This window comes from Nematolebias whitei, chromosome 16, assembly GCF_014905685.2.
Source record: "Nematolebias whitei isolate Nwh7 chromosome 16, NemWhi1, whole genome shotgun sequence".
Lineage (NCBI taxonomy): Eukaryota > Metazoa > Chordata > Actinopteri > Cyprinodontiformes > Rivulidae > Nematolebias > Nematolebias whitei.
In genome coordinates, this window is record NC_056513.1 from 7608658 (window position 1) to 7632214 (window position 23557).

A 23557-nucleotide genomic window follows, 5' to 3' on the forward strand; every position below is an offset into this window, starting at 1 on the left:
GTCATCATGTCAGAGGGTCATTATGACAGAGAGTCATCAAGTAAAACAGTCATTATGTCAGAGGGTCATCATGTCAGACTCATCATGTCAGAGGGTCATCATGTCAGACTCATCATGTCAGAGGGTCATCAGGTCAGACTCATCATGTCAGAGGGTCATCATGTCAGAGGGTCATTATGTCAGAGAGTCATCAAGTAAAACTGTCATCATGTCAGAGGGTCATCAGGTCAAAGATCATCAGGTGTTTGCGTTACCTGTGGTACTGTTGTCTGTTCTCCACATCGTTGGTTGTGTGGTTGACAGCGGACGTTTGAGGAGCACGAATGTTTCCCTCACAGGCTCCCTGAAAACAGATCGGATCAGTACCTACCTGTTGGTGACGTTTTGCCCCTCCCCCTCTGTACCTGTGCGATCAGTAAGGCCTCGAGCAGCTGCCCCCTGCTGCTGAAGAACGTCACCAGTTTTTTTATGTCTCCGGTGGCGATGCAGTACGGGATGGCGTCGTCGTTGTCTTCGGCCATCAGCTGATCAGCTCGCCTGCAGGAAACAGACGATAAAACTTTTAAATTAAATTTTTGTGAACTGTTTATATTTACACAAACTTTGTCTTCTTGAGTTTCTTTCTCCATTTAGCAATACTTCTGTCTTCTTCCACCCAGATTGTGCCTCCGCTGGAGGACTTCTCACAAAGGTCAGAGGTCACACACCCAAACTCCCATTGAATCTAAACTGTGGAGTTTGTCTTCCAAACAGGAAGTGAAGGCGGTTTTTAACCTGTCCACCTGTTATTCTGGACCGTGTCACGTTCTGTTTGTGTCACGGACTCTTGGAGGGAACGCTTCTGATAAAATGTTAGAACCTGAACGGGTTTACCTCTGCATGAGTTTCTGCCAGTACTTCATGGAGACTCCTGGAGCAACAGACAAGGCTTTCTCCCACTGAAAGAGACACCAGGCTGCTGTCAGACCCGGTTCCTACAACATTACTGATAACAGAACCAGAGCGGACACAGACCTGACCCAGCTCCACCATGAGCTCACAGTATCTCTGGATCTGCCCCAGCCTCAGGTGAATGTCTGCTGCTTCTTTCAGACGCTCCTCCTTACTGGGAGCTCCGATTCCTCCTCCGAACTTCGACATTTTAACAATCGTCAGCTCCTGGGCCTCCGACTGACACGATGAAGAAAAACAAAGTGTTAGATGTGTTTAAATAAAAACATCACAGATGCATTTAAACACACAACTGTGAGTTACAACTCATTTAAGGAAACAGCTGTTAGTCACTTTTCTTATTTATTTTGGGAGTTTCAGCTGTTGGAGTAGTTTTAAGAATTATTGGAAGAGTTTTTCTGTGTTTTTAACTTTATACTGTGTAGGTTAATGCATTTATATGGTTTATTAAAAAGTTGTATGTATTTATTGTGTGTTTTTTGTTATTTATTGTGTAGCTTGAAGTATTTGTGTTGTTTTTAGTTGTGGTTTAATAAATTCTTTGAAAACTTTTTCTGTATTTTTGACATCATACTGTGTAATTTAATGTGTTTTTATGAATCATTATTTAGTCTGATGTATTTTTGTGTCTTTTCTTGTGTAATCTGATGTATTTTGTGTGTTGTGCATGTTTGGTTCTTTTGTACAGCACTTTGGTTGGCCTTGTTGCTGTTTTAAGTGCTATATAAATAAATTGGTATGGTATGGTATGGTATGGTATGGTATGGTATGGTATGGTATTTTATGATTTTTTGTGAAGTTGTATGCATTTCTTGTGTATCGTTACGATTTGTTGAGTAGTTTTTTTTTGTGGTTTTATGAAAATTTTTAAGTTTTTCTGTATTTATGTCCATACACTGTGTAATTTTATGTATTTTTTGGTTTATTGTGTAGTTTTGTGTTTCGTTGCAGCTGTTTGCGACTCATTGAGTCTTTGATGACACTTCAGTCATTCAGTTCCAGCTTCCTGCCTCCAGTTGCAGTGATTTGATTGGCTGACAGCCTGGGATGGGGCGGAGCTTGCAGAGGGTAAAAAACTCACCGTTTTAAACTTGACCAGATGTTTCATGTGCATCACTCCTTTGCTGTAGCTGGCAGGCAGCAGCGAGTCGTCCTGCCCGTTGAGGACAAAGACCAGGTCCCACAGGTTGGTGCTGCCCCCTGGAGGCTGGAGGGGGGAACACAGCTCACCTCAGGAACTGCAGGTTTTACGTTTACACACGTTTCTGCCTGAAGACGCCTCATCAGATGCTACAAACTGAACGTTACTTGAGCCGAGTTTGGTTTTCATCAGGAGGTTCCTGCTGGATGATGATGATGATGAAGAGCGCCAATAGAACTTACCGAGAAGCACTCGGAGAACCAGCGCAGCTTCTTGGACCTGGTGTCCCCGCTCAGTTTGTCCAACTCCTGCTTGATGTCTCTGGACACTTTCCCACAGAGCAGCGGCGGCGAGCCGGGGACCATCGCCGTGTCTGCAGAGAGACCAGGACCAGCGGGGTCAGAACTCCTCCGAGGGACCAGAACGGCAGACCTGAGGCCGGTCCTCACCCGTGTTCCCGGTTATCTTCTCCCAGGGCTGCTCGGTGAGGACGTTCAGCAACAGAGGGGAGATGAGCGGCGTGAGGGACCAGAGTCGGACAGTGCTGTCTCTGCTGCAGCTCGCCATGGTGAACGGACGGTTCTGATGACACGTCAAACCTTCACAAACAAGCGAGATTAAGACCAGATTAACTGCTGCTCTGACAGATTATGTTGTTGAATAAAACTTGTAAAAAAAAAGCTCTCACTGTTTGTTCACACAGCCTGGAGAGGCTTACGTTGATTTGTTGTTTTTAATTTATGTTTAGCTGTCACTCACCGTAAACATCAGCTCCGTGGTCGAAGACGGTGTCCAAACACGTCCCGTCTCTGGTGTCCCACACTCGGATCGTGTAATCCCAGGATCCTGCAGAACAGTTCAGTTCACACCCGTTTCTTCTTCCAGCTGTTCCCTCCACTCTGTCCTCACTCCATCTCCCTCCATGTCCTCTCTAACTGCATCCATACATCTCCTCTTTGTCTTTTTCCTGGCAACGGCATTTCTAACATCCTTCTACCAATATACCCACTGTCCCTCCTCTGGATATGTCCAAACCACTGTCCCTCCTCTGGACATGTCCAATCCACTATCTCAGTCTGGACAATCCTTGCACGTGTGCTGTCCTTCTGACGATCTTTAGGTAAAATATCAAAGCGGAGGTTTTTACCTGAAATGAGGAGGTAAGGGACCTCTGTGTTCCACATCAGACCTCGGACCGGAGCCGTGTGGCCGCTCAGAACGTTGATACAAGCGTCCTGGGTGTAGTCCCAGATCCGAACAGTCCTGCAGGAACACAGGCAGGCTCCTATAAACTCACCTGTGTTGACCTTTGACCTCAGTACGACCTGCACATGTGTTCTGGTCGGGACGTTCGTGTTGACTCTCACCCGTCGTCCGACCCGGAGCACAGGATCCCCTCTCTGAGGGGAGACCAGCGCACGTGGAAGACTTTGGCCAGGTGTCCGGTGAAAACCTTCAACGGCTGATCCGAGCTGGTGGCCAGGTAGTAGACCCGGACGTTTTTATCCTCGCAGCCGGTGGCGATCATGTCCCTGAAACAACAAAGAAGCTGATGCGAGTTTTTAAACTAGGTCTGGATCAGGCTGACCCGGTTCTGTTGAATCAGAACTCGAGTAAATCTCTGAGTCACAAAACCTTCAAACTGAAGTTATCAACTAAACGAGCAGCTTTCTTCCACTCCCGACTTTCCTGAATTAACACTCAAAGGTGGAGAATCTAAAGCCGGTGTGTCAGTGAAACAAACAAACGTTTTTTTTTAACGGTGAGCCCTGAATAACAGCTGAAATCTACTTCAGCAAACGAGTTTCATTTTGAGCTGTTATCTACTGTTTTTACTAATTTCCCAACATTAGCTAATGTTCAGCTATATTAGTCTTTTAATTGTCATCCCGCTTATTTAAGCTTTTAGCTTTCTGTTTTTTGCTCCTAATTTAACTTTTAGCTATTGTTTCACTACTTTAAGCTTTAATCTACTGCTCAGCTGGTCTTAGTTGTTTCCCATTGTTTTTCCTAATATTGACATTTAGCTACCGTTTTGCTCGTCTTAGCTTTCAGCTACCGTTAAGCTGATTTCCAGCTGCAGTTTCAGCTTCTTGAACAAACGTTCCTGTCACAGAAGTTGCTGTTTTTCTTGCATTTCTTTGATTTAAAGTTGATAAAAGGTAAATGTTCATATTTAGTAATGGCATCGAGTGTTTGGACCCAGTTCTTACTTGTTGTTCTGGCTCCAGTCGCAGCCGAACACGGCAGCTGGATGTTTGTATTTATGGAGGATTTTACCGTCGATGGTCCGGATGATGCTGCGGTGAGGAAAAAAATCAAACACATCCTGATCATCTGAGGAGAAGCAACACGACTGGGCCGTCAGAACCGACAGACGCTCACCAGAACCCGTCTCCGCTGCAGGTGGCGATCCTCTTTGAGTCTTTGTGGCTCCATGAAATACAGAAGATCCCGTTTTTACCGTGCTGGAAGACAAACGGGAGGAAATCAGTCACTCTGCATCAGATTCCCCAAACTTCACTGAACAACATCAGCAATAGGAGCAGGAGGAGGACGGAGACGTCTGAGAGCGTTTCAGAACAACGAGCCGATGGTGAGTTTGTGACAAGGAACGGTTTAAATAAACTGAGTGAGGGTGAAGGGGGAACACGTGGACTGAACACTGACTGGGAACAGGTGAGGGGGACAGGCTGACAGAAAAACACTGACGTGGTTTATTGAGAGTGGATGGAAGAAGAAACAAAACAAGACCTAACCCAGAACACTCAAAATTAAAACCCAAACACTGAAACACAAAAACACTAAAGATCTAAAATGACCAGGAAAACACAACAGAACCCAAAGGACAAAAATAAACTGTGAAAAGAAAACTGAAATAAACTACAGAGACTAAATAAAATCACAGAAAACACAGGCCCTACAACATTCTGTAACGATCTCTGTGACCGGCAGAAGAAAAGTACAATTTAAAACTGATTATAACTCACTGAGTCACTCACTGTGTAAACGCTGAGTCAGCATCATGATTTACTTCACTGTGTAAATGCTGAGTCAGCATCAAGGTTTAACAAACTGCGGAAACACTGAGTCAGCATCATGGTCTAACTCACTGTGCAAACGCTGAGTCAGCATCATGGTTTAATTCACCGCATGAATGCTGAGTCGGCCAGCATTGGGGTTCAACTCACCGTGTAAATGCTGAGTCAGCATCATGGTTTAACTCACTATGTAAATGCTGAGTCAACATCACAGCTGAACTCACTGTGTAAACGCTGAGTCAGCATCAAGGTTTAACTCACTGAGTTAACGCTATGTTGGCAAGCATCAAGGTTAAACTCACTTTGGAAACGCTGAGTCAGCATAAAAGGTTTAATTTACTGTGTGAACTCTGAGTCAACATCACAGTTTAACTCACTGTGTAAATGCTGAGTCAGCATCAGGGTTTAACTCGCTATGTAAACGCTGAGTCATCATCACAGTTTAACTCACTGTGTAAATGCTGAGTCAGCACCAGGGTTTAACTTGCTATGTAAACGCTGAGTCAACATCACAGTTTAACTCACTGTGTAAATGCTGAGTCAGCACCAGGGTTTAACTCGCTATGTAAACGCTGAGTCAACATCACAGTTTAACTCACTTTGTAAATGCAGAGTCAGCATCAGGGTTTAACTCGCTATGTAAACGCTGAGTCATCATCACAGCTGAACCCACTGTGTAAACGCTGAGTCAGCATTAGGGTTTAACTCTTCATGTTTTTACTCATTAAAATGAATAAAGAACTTTTAGTATTGTTGAAAAACCTTTTAAAATTTTTGCAGATTTACTTCATTTATTGCTTTTAGTTTAGTTTTAGTTTGGTTGGTTTTAGCTTTCAGATACTTTTTTTTTTAGCTTTTAGCTACAGCTTTGCTAATTATAGCTTTTATCTGAATTGATAGTTTTAGCTTTATTAACTGAGTTTCATCTTCTTCCGCATCACACTGTGTTTTCACAGAAACTGAAATGAAAAATAACTTTGTTAATAATTAATTAATTAATTAATCCTTAATGATGAATTAAGTGATTCATCGTAACATTAGGAATTAATTGTTAACGTTTGGAATTCATTGTTAAAGTTAGAAATTCATCGTAGCGTTAGGAATTCATGGTTGACGTTTTGAAGGAACCTCATTGAAGCGAGTGATGATCTTTCCTTTGCGGACGTCCCAGATGAATGCTCCGTTACGAGACGTCGCTCCGGCGATGCAGTTCAGGTCTCCTTCAAACACAAAACCAGAGAAAAGTTCACGAGTTTGAATGTTTTAACACAAACAGCAGAGACACAAAACATTTGTGTTCCAGAACAAAATGTTCTTAATGAACATTTCAATAAATGAAGTCTCAGACAGGAGGAGCGGAGAATGTGAAAAGGTTTAAATCAAACTCCAACAGTTTTCACCTTCCTCAGGTAAACATAACCACAGGTAGAGCCCGAGGGTTTCACCATGATGCAGGTTAAATTATCTTTGAAGGATTCGTTTGAACCATGAAACAGGTTCTAAAACAAACAACTTCTATGATTGTAAAACACATTTAAATTTATCCTGGATTTTCTCTGACCCTGTAAGGGTCAGAATTATACATACAGGCTCAAATATAAACATACAGTCACCAGAATCCGTCAGTGAGTGTGTGTCCCTGTCCACCAGTGTCTATGTCCAGCAGTGTCTAAAACACGGGTCAAGCCGGAAATATTCGACCCACGCCGTGACAGTGGAAAAGGGGCATTAGTCCACTAGTGTTCATTGTGTCTTTGTCCATTAGGGTCTGTATTTTAAACGCACATCGACAGCATGGAGGTCTCTGTGGAGACTTGTAATGATTTTATCAGATGTTATGTTGAAAAGGTTGAGTCGACCAGGTCATCGATTCCTCACTCCACAGCTGACCTCTCTGTCTTTGTCCTTTGCTCAGCTGTCTTCAGTTTGAGCCCATTTCTCTCACATTTTTTAGAGGATGTTGTTGGTCATATGAAACCCTCAGGTTCCCCATCCCTGCATCGTTTTTTAAAGAAGTCTCACCCTTGATTGGACCCTCTTTTCTTGCTATTATAAATAGCAGTATTTCAACAAGTGTAATCCCTGATGTTTTTAAACATGCAGTAGTAAATCCATTAATTAAAAAACCTGGACTTGACTCTACTGCATGTTCAAATTTCAGACCAATCTCAAAACTTCCCTTTCTTTCTAAAATCTGGGAGTAAAAAGTCTTTATTCAACTAAATGTGTTTTTGAATAAGAATGGATTTTTTTGATATCCTTAAGTCTGGTTTTAAACAATTTCACTGCACCAAAACAGCTTTAGTAAAGGTTTGTAACAACATTCTTTTAGAAAATGACTGGTCAGTTTGTGATCCATGTGCTCCTGGACCTTACCGCTGCTTTTGATACTGTTGACCACAGTATCCTTATATCGTGATTAGAACACTGGGGTGGGATTACAGGTGCAGCATTAAAGTGACAGAAGCTTTTGTATTAACATTGGTAATATTTTATCTGTTTTATCTGCTTCAGTGCCTCTTTCCTGCGGGATTCCGCAGGGCTCGATCCTTGGACCTCTTCTGTTTTCAAACAACATTAGTCAGACTGTAGCTGACTTTGTGTCCAAAGACGGTGAATGTATGAAAAACACCAGACATTATTGAAGTCAAAAGTAATTTTAAAGAGCACAATTCATGGTGAGTCTGGAAGATAACCTATGGGTCAGGGGTCATAGTTAGAGGAGCGCATCTTCCCAAAGTATCTGCTCCATTTAGGGTCTATTCTGAGGAAACATGGTCTTTCTTTTCATTGTTATGCTGATGATTGTCAGATTTATCTGCCTTTAAAACCCAATAGTTCTTGCTCCATTCACCCTCTGTTAAAATGTCTTGATGACATTAAGTTTCAATTTTTTTTTTAGTTTTCACAATCAGAAAAGTAAAGTTGTGTTTAGTCCTAGCTCTACTGGTGTCTCTGTTCCTATAAACCTTGACTCTTTTGAGACACATCTTGAACAGTCTGTTACAAATCTCAGGATGGTTTTAGACTCTCTTTCTAAGTTTAATAAATAAATTCTGTTTTTCAGAAAATCTACTTCCAGTTAAGGCAGATAGTTAATCTGAAGTCAGTGTTGACCAGTTCTGACCTGGAGAAAATAGCCCATGTCTTCATCACAACCCGACTAGACTACTATGTCGGGGTCAGTCAGGCCTCCCTTTCACATCTCCAGCTCATCCAAAATACTGCAACTTGGCTCTTAACAAGAACTCGTAGGTTTGATCATATTTCATCATTTTATCCTCCCTTCACGTCACAGAATAGATTTAAAATTCTCCTGTTGACCTTTAAGTACCTAAATGGCCTTGCACCCTCATATCTCTCTGACCTACTTCAACCATATGTGCCTTCTCGGGCGCTGAGATCATCAGATCAACTGCTTTTGGTTGAAGCTCAAAGGAGCTCTGACTTTTTCAGTCGTGGCTCCTAAACTTAAGATAAGATAAGATAAGATAAGATAAGATAAGATAAGATAAGATAAGATAAGATAAGATAAGATAAGATAGAACTTTATTGATCCTGCAGGAAATTGTTGAAAAACTTGGGAACAATCTGCACCCCAACATAAGACTTCCTGTTTTTAAATACACTGACTTTTAACCCAGGGTGAATTTTGTTAGTCTTTTATTAATCTGTGTTCTGTTTATTTTCTTCTGATGCCTTTCAATTAATCCGTTTTGTTGTTTGTTCTTTTAATATCTGCCTTTTTCTTTTATTGTTCAGCACTTTGGTAACAATCTGTTGTTTCTAAATGTGCTTTATAAATAAATTTGACTTTGACCACCAGTGTCCTTGTCCACAGGTGTCCATAGCGTCTTTGTCCACCAGTGCCCTCATCAACTAGTGTCCATAGTGTCTTTGTCCACCAGTGTCCATGTCCATAATGAGACCAGTTCTATATCATCAGGGACTGAAGCTCCGCCTCCACAGCACATATATTTCTTCATGGATGACTGATTCTGACAGAATGCAGAATAAATTTAATCTCGTTTTAAAATGACTAAAGTTGTTTTTTGTGGAACTGCTCCACTCTGAAAAAGAATGGTTCTAATGAATCAACTGGATCTGACCATTACGTTCCTGAGGAACAATGGAACCTGTTGGGTGTGTGGATGGAGGAGATCTACCTGGAGCCCAGGACAGGGAGTAGACCACGCCTTCGTTCCCGGGGGACGTGTAAACAGCCGTTAGCGTGTTTGTGTCCCAGATTTTTATGGTTCCATCAAAACTTGCCGTGGCCAGCAGGTTGGGATCGTCAGGTTTGAACTTGCAGTCGAAGATGGTTTCTACATGACCCTGAAACCAATAAAGGCACACGGAGTCACACGGCAAGAACATGGGCCAAGCGTGTGGTCTGAGTTCAGGCAGAGTACCATGTCTCGCAGGAAGTCCCACTTCTTGGCACCCATGTCGTAGAGTCCCACGCCTCCGTCCATGAAGCAGCAGACCGCGTGGCCCGGAGGCAGAGAGAAGGACCGGTTCTGGGACAGGGTAGGAGGGGGGACCGCCTCACTGGTGGAACTGGTGTGCAGACTCTTACTGGGAGAACAGGAGCTCTGGGCTGAAGGATGACCAGAACCAAGTTTTAGTTTCTTTTCCTGCTTTTCTTTGAATCAATCACAGGAGGGGCTTTAGGTCGGTCTTCCTCTTTTCACATACAGGCCTCGGTTTTACCTGGTCCATATTTACCTGGTCCAGTTTTACCTAGTCCAGTTTTCAAGATAAAGGCTACCTTTCTTGGCCAGAGGGGAGCTGAGGACGTGCAGAGCGTGGAAGCCGGTCTTCTTCAGCTTGAAGCTGTCCAGCGGAGTGGGCCGGGACACGTTCCAAACTCTCAACACGCCGACCTGCGAGTCTGACACAAACAAGACGGTTCAGGACCAAAGCCTTCTTCAACAAACGCAGAGTCTGTCGTCTTCAGACTAAAATGTCCAGCTTGGTCAGGTAGCTTTTCTTGCTTTTAACTAGCCTTGCTACTTTTAGCATAAAGCGACCCATTTGCTATGTTAGCTTAGACCTAGCCTTTAGCTACTGTTAATTATCTTTTGCTACTTTAATTTTAAACACGTTGATGCTATTCACTAGTGTTTTGACACATGTATCTTTTAGCTAGCCTTTTGCTACTTTTAGCTAGCATCTTGTTATTTGTGCTTATATGCCACTTTTATCATTTAGTCAACCTTTTGCGTCTTTAGTTTATAGCTAGCCTTCTGCTACCTTTAGCTAGCCATTTACTACTTTCATTTTGGCTAACCTTTGGTGGCTTTTTTTGCTATAGCAGTCTTGCTAGCATAGCCTTGCTACTTTTAGCATTAAGCTACTTTTTTTTGCTACTTTTATCAAGCTTCTTTGACCTTTAACAGTAAATTCAGCTTCTTCAGCTGTAAAAACAATAATCCTTCAGCTGTTATTCCTATGCCTGTCTAATCTCATCCTGACACCAGGTGTTCTCGTGTTAATCTAACATTTCTCTGCACAGAACCCATCAGTGAGGAACACCGACACACACACACAGAACCTCATTGGTACCTCCGGTGATGAACATCCCTGGTGCTGAGGGGACCCAGGCCAAACACTGAACGGACGCCGCCGCCGAGGGGAAGCAGAAGGATGTGATGCACGCCAACGCCTCGCTGTCCACCAGCCGGATGCCATTATGGAGGTTAGAAACTGTGTAACACAGAGTGTGAGGCGGAATGGTTCACAGTTCAACCAAATCTTTACGTTTGTCAAACTCAGAACCAGAACTTTAAATAAAATAACTTGTTATTAAAAAAGACCCCGTTAGTAATCTGTCCCATGTTAATCCCCTCAGCTGACAGATTATTAGCCTGACCCAGTAAATAATCCGTCGATAAAGGGTCCCATTCCAGAGCGCTGACTGGGTCTTCCTCATCCGTTCCCTCCAAAGACTCCGGACGCAGAACATGTTTCTGACTTTTACTTCCTGAACAGAAGAACAGAAAAGAACGGGACATTAAAGAACACTTTTGATCAGTTTTACACACAGAGATGGATCAGATATTATAAATCCTTAAAATAATGAAAACTACATTAAACAAAAATTAAAAGTTAAATCTGTGGGTAGAAACTGAGTCCAGAAAGGGCCTCAGAAGTCCAGCATTAGGAGCTGCTGATGAACTGAACCTCATCAGGAGGTTCTGCTGGTGTGTTAACACAACGCCAAGATGGAAAGACATCAGCAATGACCTCATAGAAGCAGCTACTGCTGTCCGTCAATCTGCGAAGGGTCAAAGGTCACGTAGAGTCCATTGTTCTACAGAAAGATTCTTCATAAGAGGAGAATATTTCAGACAGCTGATTCACCCTGAAGGTCAGACTGTGCAGTGTCTCTACAGGCCATGGTCAGCAGGTCAAAGTTCATAACCTCTTCTCTCTAAAAGCAACATAGCAGCTGGACCTTCCTTGTGACTTTAAGCAAAAATAAAAACGGTCTTCTGTTTTTTACAACTTGATGTTTTTATTTTCACTCCTGCAGGCGTTTACCTGGTTGAAAAACAGACAAACTCCCGTCTGTGTGTCCGAACACCAGTTTGGCCTTCTTGGTCGGGTGCCATCTGAAGAGACAGATATCAGACAGGAAGGAGTGGGCTTCTTTGTGCACCGTGACCCCCGGCTCAGAACTTCGGTAGGCCCAGATGTAGAGCGGGCCTCGCTGAGAGACAAAGGCCACGCCGTCCGCCGAATTCCAGCACCAGCTGACGGACACGGGGACGCCTGAAGAAGACGAGAAAACTGTGAAGCTTTAAAGGGAACCCAGGGTATACACTCATATTGACCTTAATATGTTGTTATTTCTCTATTCTACTAAAAGTTGTTGTTTGTGACACATGAAAACTCCTAATTACTTTAAAAAAATCACATGTTTATTACATTTTACACCTACGGTGCAATGTATTCTGGGGTGATGACGCTGTAGTGGAGACTAAACCTAAAACACACGGACTCAAGAATACAAAGTTATAACATGTGACAATAAAATTATATTTTATATTAGTCCTTATGACCTATGACTTTAGCTCCTGAGTTAACTCATACATTAGCTCCTGAGTTAATGCCATATATATTAGCTCTGGAGCTAATGTCATATAGATTAGCTCCTGAGATAACTCATATATATTAGCTCCTGGGTTAACTCATATATATTAGCTCCTGAGTTAACTCATATATATTAGCTCTTGAGTTAATGCCATATATATTAGCTCCTGAGTTAATTCCATATTAGCTCTGGAGCTAACGTGAAAGCGGAGTCATGACTCCATTCTCCTTTCTGTAAAACTCTCTGTTTCAAATTAAAGGGCTGAACATGAGAAAATGTCCAAAATTAACATTCAAGCTGAAAGAAGCTCGTACTGGAGCAGCCTGTCTACGTAATTTACCCAGAAAACATTGCAGTTTATATAAAATGGCGACATCTGTGTAATTAATTTTTAAACATTTATAAAACTAAACAGCCTGCAGTATTTGTACGGTTTTGTTTTTATAACTGAGGTAAAGTAATTGTTTATTAAAATAAGGTCTGTTGTTCCTAGTATCCTACAGGAGCCTTAGGAGATCCTTTTGAAGATGGAGATGAAGAGGATCGTTAGCAGCAGGTATCATCATCGTCCTCTCACCTTTGGTGTTGTCCAGTCTGGCCACAGCCTTCTTCTCTGCCACGTTCCAGATGATGAGCAGGTTGTCAGCAGAGGCTGACGCAAACAGGTCGGGGTTGTCGGGACACCAACTGATGGCCGTTATGGTCTTCTTGTGTTCGGACATGATGGACCTCAGCTTAAACTCATTATACTGCTGGTCCAACTGCAACAAGGTAGAACAACACCTGGGGTCAGGTAGAACTCGGGGAGGAACCTTCAGGTCAGTCTAACTAACCTCTGAGATCCTGAGAAAAACTCATTCTGTCTTATAAACAAATAAAACCATCAAAATGTATAAATTTAAGATTAGTTCAGCTGCCATGAACTGAACCTGCTGGAACACCAGAGCCCCCGTCCACCTACGTGAGTCCCTGTCCACCAGAGATCTTGTCCACCAGAGACCTTGTCCACCAGAGATACTGTCCACCAGAGATCATGTCCATCAGAGTCCTTCTCCACCAGAGTCCCTGTCCACTAGAGACCCTGTCCACCAGAGACTCTGTCCACCAGAGACCTTGTCCACCAGAGACCTTGTCCACCAGAGTTCCTGTCCACCAGAGATCATGTCCATCAGAGCCCTTCTCCACAAGTGACCCTGTCCACCAGAGTCCCTGTCCACTAGAGACCCTGTCCACCAGAGACTCTGTCCACTGGAGTCCCTGTCCACCAGAGACCATGTCCACCAATGACCCTGTCCACCAGAGTCCCTGCCCACCAGTGACCCTGTCCAACAGAGACCCTGTCCACCAGAGTCCCTGTCCACCAGTGGCCCTGTCCACCAGTGACGCTGTCCACCAGAGTCCCTGTCCACCAGTGATACTGTCCACCAAAGACTATGTCCGCCAGAGACCCTGTCCACCAATGACCCTGTCCACCAGTGACCTTGTCCACCAGAGACCCTGGCCACCAGAGTCCTTGTTCACTAGAGTCCCTGTCCACCTAAGTTTGACACCACTGTGGACTGGGAGGACCAAAAAAGAAGCTCAGAAATTTTCAAGTTGGACTGAAGCCTGCACAGACAAGACAAATGTCTTCTGGAGAAAGGTTTGATGGTCGTTTAAGACAAAGTCTGAGTTGTTTTATACAAAGACAATAAGGACCTTTGAAGGAGTCAAGATGAGGTAATCAGATCTCAGAACCAACTGTCAGGCATGGTGGTGGTAGCATCATGCTGTGGTTAAAAAAAGGAGGACTACCTCCAAAATCTTCATGTCAAACCAACAGCTGGACAGGTACAACGTGGACCCAGCTGAGTCCAACAGGACCATGATCCCAAAAACAAACATCAGGACTGGTCTCTGATTGAATAAACCAGACTAACTTCTGGACCCGGCCGCACCACAACATCAACTTGATGGAGAACTCGAGAACTTGGGAAACCAACCTGTTTAAATGAACTCTACCAAGAAGACAGGTCAGATATCAGCAGAGTTCTGTCAGAACCTGGTGGAGACCAAGAGCCTGAGGTCCAGAAGACACCAGCTGAGAGACATTTGACCAAGTATCAGTGGGACTGTCTGGATTTATTGGACCCACTCAGGTCAGAAAAATAATAATCCACAGTAGATTTAAAGTAGTTTTAAAAATCCCTGAAGTCGTTTGTTGTGGATTAATTCCACACGGGAAATAAACGGTTTAAAAAGTTTAAATTAACTCCTGACTACAGCAAAGACAAACAAATAAGCAAACCTGATCTGACTTCGCTTCTCAGTTTAAGTTACAAATCATTTTGTTGCCATCTGTAGTTTCTTCCACGTTCTATTTCTTTTTGAAGATCGATTTGTTTTGTTTGTGATAATTTACAACCTTTACAAATGTTCAAAAACCACCGAGGTTCATTGAAAACTTCATTTTCTACAAAGTGAACAACCTGATAGAAAGAAACCCTGAAGCAGGACAGTGTGACAGGTGTGTTTGAGCCCCGACAGGTGAGTCGGCTCACCTGGTAGACGTAGATGGCCAGGGTGGCGCAGTAGGCGAAACGGTCTCCGCTCGCTGCGCACACGTCTTTGTTCCAGGGCTGACAGCCGGCCGCCAGGAGGCCCACCTGCTTCACCTTGGCCATCCTCACCTGCACACACCAACTAGAAGTCTGAGTCCAGGTCCGGTCGATGAACGTTCAGGTTTACAAACTCAGAGGAGATGTTTCTGGATCTACAGAGTTTAAAAATGGTTCCTGAACCCAACGATGGGTCAAGGGAGGTCTTAAGAAACCTGTTGTCAAGCGACCTCGTCTTCTCAGATGGAAATCAGCTGATTTATATTTAAGCAGATCTTTTCTGTTAGACGGGATCATCTGCTCGTAACGATGAGCCGTAAGGACGGAGGAACATTCAAAAACAGGAAGGAGTCACCCTTCCTTCAGTTAAAGAACGATCATCCAACCTGCAATGCCATAAGGAGTTAGTCCCTCGCTACTTCGCGGTTCGACTTTTGCGGACTCGCTCTTTCACGGTTTTTCAACGATTGTCAACTTTAATATTACTCATGTGATTGGGATGGTATGAGATAAAAAGTTCATGAAAAAAAAATACTTCGAACAAGCGCCCTAAGCCTCCACTGTGAGGCCAGTCAAAACAACTACACTACCCAGAAGCCAACAGTGCTTCCGGCCGCTGCTTTTTGCCGAAATGGAGGGAAAGTTTTGATCCGATTCGAAACTGACTATAGTGACTTCAGCGCTCAGTGGATGCAGAGAGCCGACCGGGAATTGGACCAGGACTACTTCCAGCCTCATCGGTCAATCTGAGTGCTCTGTGCTGGCCCAGGAAGCCTCTCGAGCGGAGGAGCGTTGCTCGGAGGTCCGGTGTCTTCTCCGGAGTTCACCCGGACTTTTTTTCATCCGGATCTGTCTGGATTATTTGGACTCGAGCGAGACCATTGTGTGGTTTTGTGCTGGCACTCCAGGTCCGGCTCTCTTCAAAAGTGTCTGGTGCTCAACGGCTTCAGAGAGTCGATCAGAACCAGACCAGAACTGGACCAAGGCTGGTGAGTACCTACATAGAATTTTGCAGTAGCTGTGCAGTACATATATGTATGTTGTTAAAATTACATAGGTTTAAGAGTTTAGAACATTGCAAGAGTGTGGGAAAGGTTTATAAAGCCTTAATATATACATATAAATACTAAAATAAATATGTTTACTTCAATTTTTTTTTTTTTATTACCTATAATAATAGAGCTTTGGAACATATGTCACTGCGTTGGGGGCGTTCCCATCTCAACCACCATTTTTATAGTCCTCAGAAAAAAAAATTGTTTTGTCACCGCTGTATCCTCCTTCATAACGCTGAAAAGCAGCTCAAAACAAAGTGGACTATATCGTGACAAACTTCTCCCAGATGATTAAAAACGGTACATGGAAAAAATAGGTAGAATTGGAAATGTCGCCCCTTTGAAAAAATATAAAAGGTGCAGTGACCCGGAGTAATATTTGCCTCCACTGACATTCCCAGCAGACCTGGTGTGTGTCACCGCAAATAATTTAAAGAATTACAAGTTACTGGAAGCGCTGGTCCAATCTGTGAAGGGCTGGGTGGATGATTTGGACATTTTTAAAACCCCGGATTGAGAATATGTTGTGGTTTGAACAAAAGGTACGTTGTTCTTGGCTCGTTAATGTTACATAAATTATTAATGTACATCATTTTAGAATCAATCAACCTTCTGTATGTCGTATTAAAAAATTGTGAACACTTGATTTTTAAAGTATATTTTTAATTGATTTACAAAGCTCCAAGTTGAAATGGTTAATTACCTTATTTTTAATGACTTGAGCTCATCTAATAACAACATGTAGACTTCAAATATTGATTAATTATTTTATTATATATATATATATATACATAAATATATATATGTATTAAAATACACAAATAGATATATTATAATTCTGTCTTTTCATTCAGCATTTTAATTGTGTTCACAGGTTCTGCACTCTCAGAGTCTGAGCCACCAGAACACCGTGGGTCATGCTGAGCAACACTGTGTCTACTCAGTGCAAACAAAATGGAGTGTGAATCATGAGGATGATGCTCCAAAGGCAAACATTAAAATTACAGCTAGCTGTACAAAAATCCAAAAGTTAAATGCGGTTTCATCATAAACACCAACTGAACTTGGAGCATCTCCTGATGGACTCAGTGTGTGATCGCTGCTGCCTGGAGAAAGTCATGCAGCATCCAGCAGTCCGTGGAGGCAGGCAGTGAAGTTCACCATCATCCATACTATGCACAGGTACATCATCAAACCACTGTGACCTTGTGTGGAGCCAGAAAGACATGGCTGTCGTCATGTGTCTCCAGAGCAGGAATTCTGTGAAGCTCGTCTACAGAAAGCACGAAGCTTCTTAAAGATATTTCTCAGAGCACGTTTGTACTGCAGCTTCAAGGGAGACATAAATATGTAAATCATGCTGTTCACTTATAACTTGTCCAACTTGTTCTAGAATTGCGCCGCTCCAGGTGGCTGCATGTTGGAGCAGCTCTGTTACGTTCATTCTGACATTTTGCTTTTGGAAACTTTAGTTCCTCTTTTTCTGGATGTAAATCACATTTTTTGGATGATTGTTTCCTCTGGTATCGGATGCTGTGCAGCTGGAAGGATTTTTACTCAAACTCTTTTAGTTTTGGACATTTGTTATGATGCGTAACCATGGCAACAAGGCAGTTGTCTACAACCAACAGCAGCTGATCAACATCTCAAAAGCTCAAATAATATCTCAGCTACAGCCCCTAATTTCAAACGAGTTGAAAAGGATGTTATGTGGATGCATTCTCATCTACCTGCCAGCTGTGCTCGAGTGCCTGACCACTGAGATCCTGGAACTAGCAGGAAACACGGCTCATGACAGTGGAAGGACAGGATCGTCCCTCGGAACCTACAATTGGCTGTCTGCAGCGACGAGGAGCTCGGCAGACTGCTGGGAGGAGTGGCCATCGCTCTGGGAGGAGTTCTGCCAGGCATTTGGGTGGTCCTACAGTCCAGGGGAACCGAGAGGCCAGCCGAGTCTGGGTGGACGGATCGGACGGCATCTGCAGCCAGTTTCTTAGTATCCACTGTGGGATGGACCTTTACAACAAGTGATCCTTCCTGCCTACAGCCATCAGCATCTATAACATCTTTAATGAAATGAGGATAACGAGTTACAACAAAATAATTTCCCTCTGGGATTAAAGAAGTATTTTTGAAGTTGAATATTTGCACATTTTGTGTATAAATTTTCTATGAAATGTATTACCTCACACAATGTTCATCACATTTGTTACTAGAAAAGTTTAATTACATAAAATGATTACTTCAAAATAGGATCTGTTTCATTACATGTTTATTTCTTGTCTGAAATATGTTAATACATCAAATGTTTACTACAAATGTGATCAATTTCATCATGTTTACATGTTCCCTAAAGTGATGAATCAAATGTTTCATCAAATCAAATGTTTAACAACATTGTGCATTTGTTTCTCATGCAAACAATCACACTACTGCAGAACTTCAGCTCTGATGTTTAAACTCAGTTGCCCCTCCCCTTTTTCTGCAGGAGAGGCGGGAATCACCATGGCAACCAGTGCATCAGCAGATGGGTCAAATATTATTTTATTCTAACATGGCCGCCCCAAAGATCCTCTTTAAAACAGTCCCTGCAGAAAACACAGATGATGGTTCTGGAGACAGGACAAAGCGTCCCTCAGGTCCACGGAACCGGAACCTGTCTTGCAGAACGTTTTGAAGTAAATGAAGGCTTCTGTCTTAACTTTATTAAACTCCATGAGCTACGGTCACCTGGTCAAATTTTCTGCGTTTTACTTTTTAAAACTGGAGTCACAAAGACCTGTATGATGCAACGTTTTTACCTTTTTAACAAATGTTTTGTTCAAACGTGCAAAAGTACAAATATCAACTTTTCCATTTAGTTTTGAACTGTAAAAAGAATAAGAGTTATATTTTATTTAAAGCTTCTAGCTCAGGGGTCACCGCCTCCAATGGACCGAAAATGGTCCCCAATGAACAAGAAGAGGCCAGCGGGCCAGCAGTTGATGATCACAGCATGCTTTGTGGCCCTGGACCCATTTTGTTCAGCAAGTGATGGGTCAGAACCGGCTCTTTGGACTGTTGCTGAGCCCTGGACTACAGAAACAGGACCAAACCGTCAGGTGGACCCGAAACTGGTTCCGTTTGTTTCAGGAGACAGCAAGGAGATTTATTTGGACTGACTGGTGAGCAGAACCTTCCAGCCTGATGGGGATGAATCACAGTGTAGTCAGAACCTGGACCAGGTTCTGGATCACACCTGAAGTAAAGCCCGAGGCCAGCTCGGCTCTGAGCCGGTAGTCACACCGCTCCTGGTGGTCTCGGGTTCTGGTTCTGAGAGGCTGCGCACTCCGATTAATTCATTTAAAATCCGCCGGAAGAGAATTAAAATAACTAATTGAAGGAGCGAGCTGAGCTGCCAGTTCCGACCCACACCGGACCGGGTTTGGGTCGGAATGCCATCAACAGGTTTCAGAGAAACTAATCCGTGACCGACGGTTCTGAAACACCTGCGCGTGACGTTCCTGCGCGCGGCGGCGGACAGACGTTATATCCCGACCAGCGCCTCTCACCGTGTTAGTTTTCGTTGTGTACGGCGGCTCGTTGCGTGTCCGTTTCCCGCTCTTACCGTCAGGTGCTGGCAGGCTCGCGCGGACAGCTCCCAGGTGCTGAAATGTGTCGCTGCTGCTAAAGCGAAGACCGCGCGAGGCTACAGCGCCGTCGCCTCTGATTGGTCCACGGGAGCCAGAGTTCTGATCTGCGATTGGCTGAGGGGCGTGTCAATCAGAATGCTCATCCTGTCTCAAGGATAAAAGGAGCTCGTCCCGAGTTCAACTACTTTATAAACCTCAGAACTGCAGTCTTGTGATGATTAGTCTATATGGATAACTTTTATGAATCTGTGTAAAGTTTAATATTTGGTATTTAATATCACAAGGCCTGTTAAACCAGTTTGAGCCTAACCTCAACATTTACCAACTTTGCCTTAATTCCAGTTAATCATTTTAGTGACCAGATCAAAACTAGTTATGCTCAAAACATAAACCATTAAAAACATTTAACTTTAAAAAGATAGGAGAACTAAAAGTCCAGATGTAATCAATATACAAAATTTTATTATAAAAGAAAAATTCGTTCTACAAGTCTTCAAGTTCCACTTTAAAACGGCTGCAAACATTTTCAAATTGAAGCTACAGATAAATCCTGAAGTAAAACAGTGAAGAAACGAACGGCGCCGGAACAAAGAGCGGCGCCTCCAGAAACAATATTTAAGAGTAGAGGAAAAAAAATCTGGCTCTGCTGTCCACCTAAGGAGCGGTTAAACAGGATCTACGATGTAACAAACCCGAGTTCAGTAGAAAGACGTGGATAAAACTAAATCCCTGAATGAGTCCAGGTCTGGCAGACCCACGTGGACAGCAGGCTACATGTTGCAATCATCCACACAGAAAGAAAACAGGAGTTAATCTGAACAATGCATCGCAAACTTCACATCAAAACAACGCTTATTCATCATCATCATCCTCGTCGTCATCGTCCTCCTCCTCCTCATCTTCCTCGTCGTCGTCGTCATCATCATCGACTGGTTCTGCCTTCTTGGCAGAAGGCCTGCCGGGTCCGCTCTTCTTCCCGGCGTCGATCTTCCCGGAGCTTCCCTTGGCTTTGTAGGCAGCGACGTCCTGCGCAGACAAGACGTCAACTTCAGCCAGACACAACCAGAACCTCACAGAACCAGCAAACACCGGAGGACGCTCACCTTCTCGTACTTCTCCTTCAGTTTGGCAGCCTTGGCCTCGTACGGCGCCTTGTCTTTGGCGCTCTGCGTGGACCACAACTCGCCGAGCTTCTTGGCCACGTCTCCGATGGAGATGCCAGGGTTCTCCTCCTTGATCCGAGGACGGTGGTCGGAACAGAAGACGAAGAAAGCAGAGCTGGAGACAATAAAATGATAGTTTTAAATGCCAGACGTCTCCAGCACAAGGCAGAAATCTGAGTGAACGTGGACTTACGGAGGCCTTTTGGGGGCATTTGGGTCCTTCTTCTTCTTCCCCTTCTTGGCACCTTTGGGAGGAACGTAAGTTTTCATCTCCCGGTCATAACGGACCTTATCGTTCTTGGCCATCTCGTCAAACTTGACCTTCTCCTTGCTCGACATGGTCTGTAAAGGAAAGATTTAGTTTTCCCACACCGCCTTCAGAAGCTGATCCCAGATCAGTTTAAAAGCAGCTCACCTTCCATCTCTCCGAGCACTTCTTGGAGAACTCTGAGAAGTTCACGCTGGTTCCTGGGTGTTTCTTCTTGTGCTCCTCGCGGCACGTCGCCACGAAGAACGCGTAGGATGAGGTCTTCCCTCTGGGCTTGTTCGGGTCCTTCGTCATTGCTGCAAATAAGCTTCAAAACGAAACAAAACTTCGATAAAAGAACCAACAAAATTGAAAAAAATAATGTCTAAACGCATCAACATAGATAAAGCCGTGTTTATTGTATCGAATAATCGTGCTGAAGTGGTCAGGAGGAGTCGGGACAGACGGTTTCAGACTAATCGGATTTCTGTCTCTGCGGTACAAAAACACCAGACTCCATTTTGTATCTTCCCGCCTAAACGACGACTGCGCCCAAAACTTCCCCGATCGAGCCGAACCAGATCAATTCAACAATTTTCGCATACAACCGCTTTAAACTTCTCCCCAAACACCGCCAAGAACCGGGTCGGAACCGAGCTGCGGGCTTCGGCTCGACAGTAATGTCGGAGTTTCCGTCGAAGAGAGGCCGAGCCTAATGGCGTTTGAACTGCGCACTATAACTGGGCCACACCAGCAGCACAGAACCAGTCCAAAAGCAGCGAAACTCGACGAAAACTGCACGTTTTATTTCTAATTTAAGACAAAACGACAGGTTTCTTCATTAAAATCATCATTAAATTCGTTTAAATTTTTTTATTACGAACAAAAAAGTCAAATAAGTTCACTTTAAATCATTAAACCAAGCAAGCGAGCGACACGGTCTCAAATTAAGAATAAATATTTAGAATTATTACGCAGGAAACGAAAGAAAGGGTCTCAGAAGAAGCGAGTCTTTACCTGCTTTCAGCGAGACAAGTTGTGGGCGCGTGAACGAGGAAGAACACGCAACTGTTTTGTCACTCGCCGTGAGGCCGCACTAACTTGGCTAAAACTGGTTCTGAAGCTCCGCCTTCCTGTGCGCTGATTGGCTGATGTTAGTCACTTAATTTTAAAAGCGGGGCACGAGACACAACGATGGCTACGATTGGTTGTTCCCAGTGACGTCAGACCATCAGTTTACGTTGCGTCGCCTTGACGCTGATTGGCTGCTCCGGACTTTTAAACACACGGCGCGAAAACAGCGCTTTGTTTGCTGAAAACAGCCGATGGAAGCTGACTAACGTCTGCAGCTGCAGCCAACTGTTAAAAACAGCCGGTTCGCTTCTGCTGCAGTACGAGATCACTCCGTGTTAGGCCACAGCTTAAACAAAGGCTTTAGCCTGATATAAAACTGGGCAAAGACAGTAAGGTCTTTGGACTGAAAATAAACCCACAAATTAAACAGATTGAAGGGAACTCACATCAGATTTCAGCTAGTTCAAGTTCAAGTATTTTCATTGTCATTTGCATCACATGTGGTAGGCTGCATGAGGTGGAACGAAATTGTGTACTCAAGGTCCCAGTTACATCCAAACATAGCAACAATTAAAAGCATAAAAAGAAGCAGTGTATAAGAACACTATTGATCCCGCAGTAAATTGTTGTGCCAGAGTTCAATACAAAGGAATACACACAAAGAATCACATAAGGATCTAAGGTGTACGCTACGCGAAGCGAATGCTAGACAATACACTAAAAGATCTAAGATATACGCTAAACACTAATAATGTAAAATAATACGGTATATTGGCCCTGTGATGGACTTGCGACCTGTCCAGGGTGTACCCCCCGCGACCCAAAAAGGAAGAAGCGGGTAAAAGATAATGGATGGATGAATACGGTATATTAAAAAGCAGCCCGAACACGAGTCTGTAGTGAGATGGGTATGATGAAAAAAGCAGCATGAGATAGTCAGCAGCATGAGATCAGCAGCATAGATAATCAGCAGCATAGATAATCAGCAGCACAGATATCACCAGTTAAAGTGGCATTACAGTGATTTTTTTTTCTTACATAGCCTGGTTAGGGATTTATGAGTCTAACAGCTTCAGGGTAGATGCTGTTCCATTGTTTTTTGTTTTTTTTAATCTTTATTTAAACTAATGGCATGTACAACAAACAAACAAATGAAGCATACAGAGTAACACAGCACACAAACAACCAGAGGTGTTAATTAGACAAATGCATGCAAAGATTTTGTCCTGAGGACCTTTTCGTTGGTAGAGTCTGTGATGGTTTCATATCCTTAATCAAATGAAGAAAACATGGCGTTTTATTAATAAATTTACATTTATGTAAAATTTAGTCAAAATAATTAGCAAGTTTATTATAAAAAACATTTAGCAGGCTTTCTGTGTAATCTAGAATTTATTTTTATTTTTTTCCAAACGTAAGGGAAAATGCTGCAAAATATGGTTATAAATAAATCTGCTAAACTCCTTACAAAACCTGCGTGTGAAAGGACAGCGCCAAAAAAGATGTCACAGTTTAAGACACCACAAAAACTACAATTATTTGTGTCTCTGTTAAATT

General features: G+C 43.3%; 2 protein-coding genes across 2 annotated transcripts in view; both read right to left on the reverse strand.

Moving 5' to 3' along the window:
- Positions 1–19520, reverse strand: part of wdr17 (WD repeat domain 17) — a 25552-nt gene extending 6032 nt beyond the window's left edge. Inside the window, exons 1-22 of the mRNA XM_037690118.1 lie at positions 19492–19520; positions 14773–14901; positions 12810–12993; positions 11680–11910; positions 11009–11119; positions 10702–10842; positions 9905–10027; positions 9546–9733; positions 9300–9468; positions 6262–6353; positions 4478–4560; positions 4306–4392; positions 3460–3624; positions 3240–3355; positions 2852–2938; positions 2542–2691; positions 2335–2465; positions 2033–2158; positions 1015–1170; positions 874–938; positions 405–537; positions 255–343 (exon numbers count right to left, since the gene is read on the reverse strand). Of these exons, the coding sequence (XP_037546046.1) occupies positions 255–343; positions 405–537; positions 874–938; positions 1015–1170; positions 2033–2158; positions 2335–2465; positions 2542–2691; positions 2852–2938; positions 3240–3355; positions 3460–3624; positions 4306–4392; positions 4478–4560; positions 6262–6353; positions 9300–9468; positions 9546–9733; positions 9905–10027; positions 10702–10842; positions 11009–11119; positions 11680–11910; positions 12810–12993; positions 14773–14895 (2750 nt within the window). The 5' untranslated portion in view covers positions 14896–14901; positions 19492–19520. The remainder of the gene's footprint in view (positions 1–254; positions 344–404; positions 538–873; positions 939–1014; positions 1171–2032; positions 2159–2334; positions 2466–2541; positions 2692–2851; positions 2939–3239; positions 3356–3459; positions 3625–4305; positions 4393–4477; positions 4561–6261; positions 6354–9299; positions 9469–9545; positions 9734–9904; positions 10028–10701; positions 10843–11008; positions 11120–11679; positions 11911–12809; positions 12994–14772; positions 14902–19491) is intronic.
- A 436-nt stretch (positions 19521–19956) lies between these two features.
- Positions 19957–22041, reverse strand: hmgb2a (high mobility group box 2a). The gene is made up of 5 exons (XM_037689617.1): positions 21944–22041; positions 21095–21254; positions 20873–21021; positions 20620–20794; positions 19957–20542 (listed from the first exon to the last, which is right to left on the reverse strand). The coding sequence occupies exons 2-5, from the start codon at positions 21239–21241 to the stop codon at positions 20369–20371; spliced, it is 645 nt and encodes a 214-aa protein (XP_037545545.1). The 5' UTR covers positions 21242–21254; positions 21944–22041; the 3' UTR covers positions 19957–20368.
- Positions 22042–23557: the final 1516 nt, after the last annotated feature.

Bases quoted from the DNA above. Each gene is read 5' to 3' on its own strand.
- hmgb2a (XM_037689617.1), bottom strand. From the start codon at position 21,241: ATGACGAAGGACCCGAACAAGCCCAGAGGGAAGACCTCATCCTACGCG. The intron at 20,795-20,872 runs GTAAGTCCACGT...TATTGTCTCCAG, and splicing joins AATGCCCCCAAAAGGCCTCC to CTCTGCTTTCTTCGTCTTCT. The intron at 20,543-20,619 runs GTGAGCGTCCTC...TTGTCTGCGCAG, and splicing joins TGAAGGAGAAGTACGAGAAG to GACGTCGCTGCCTACAAAGC.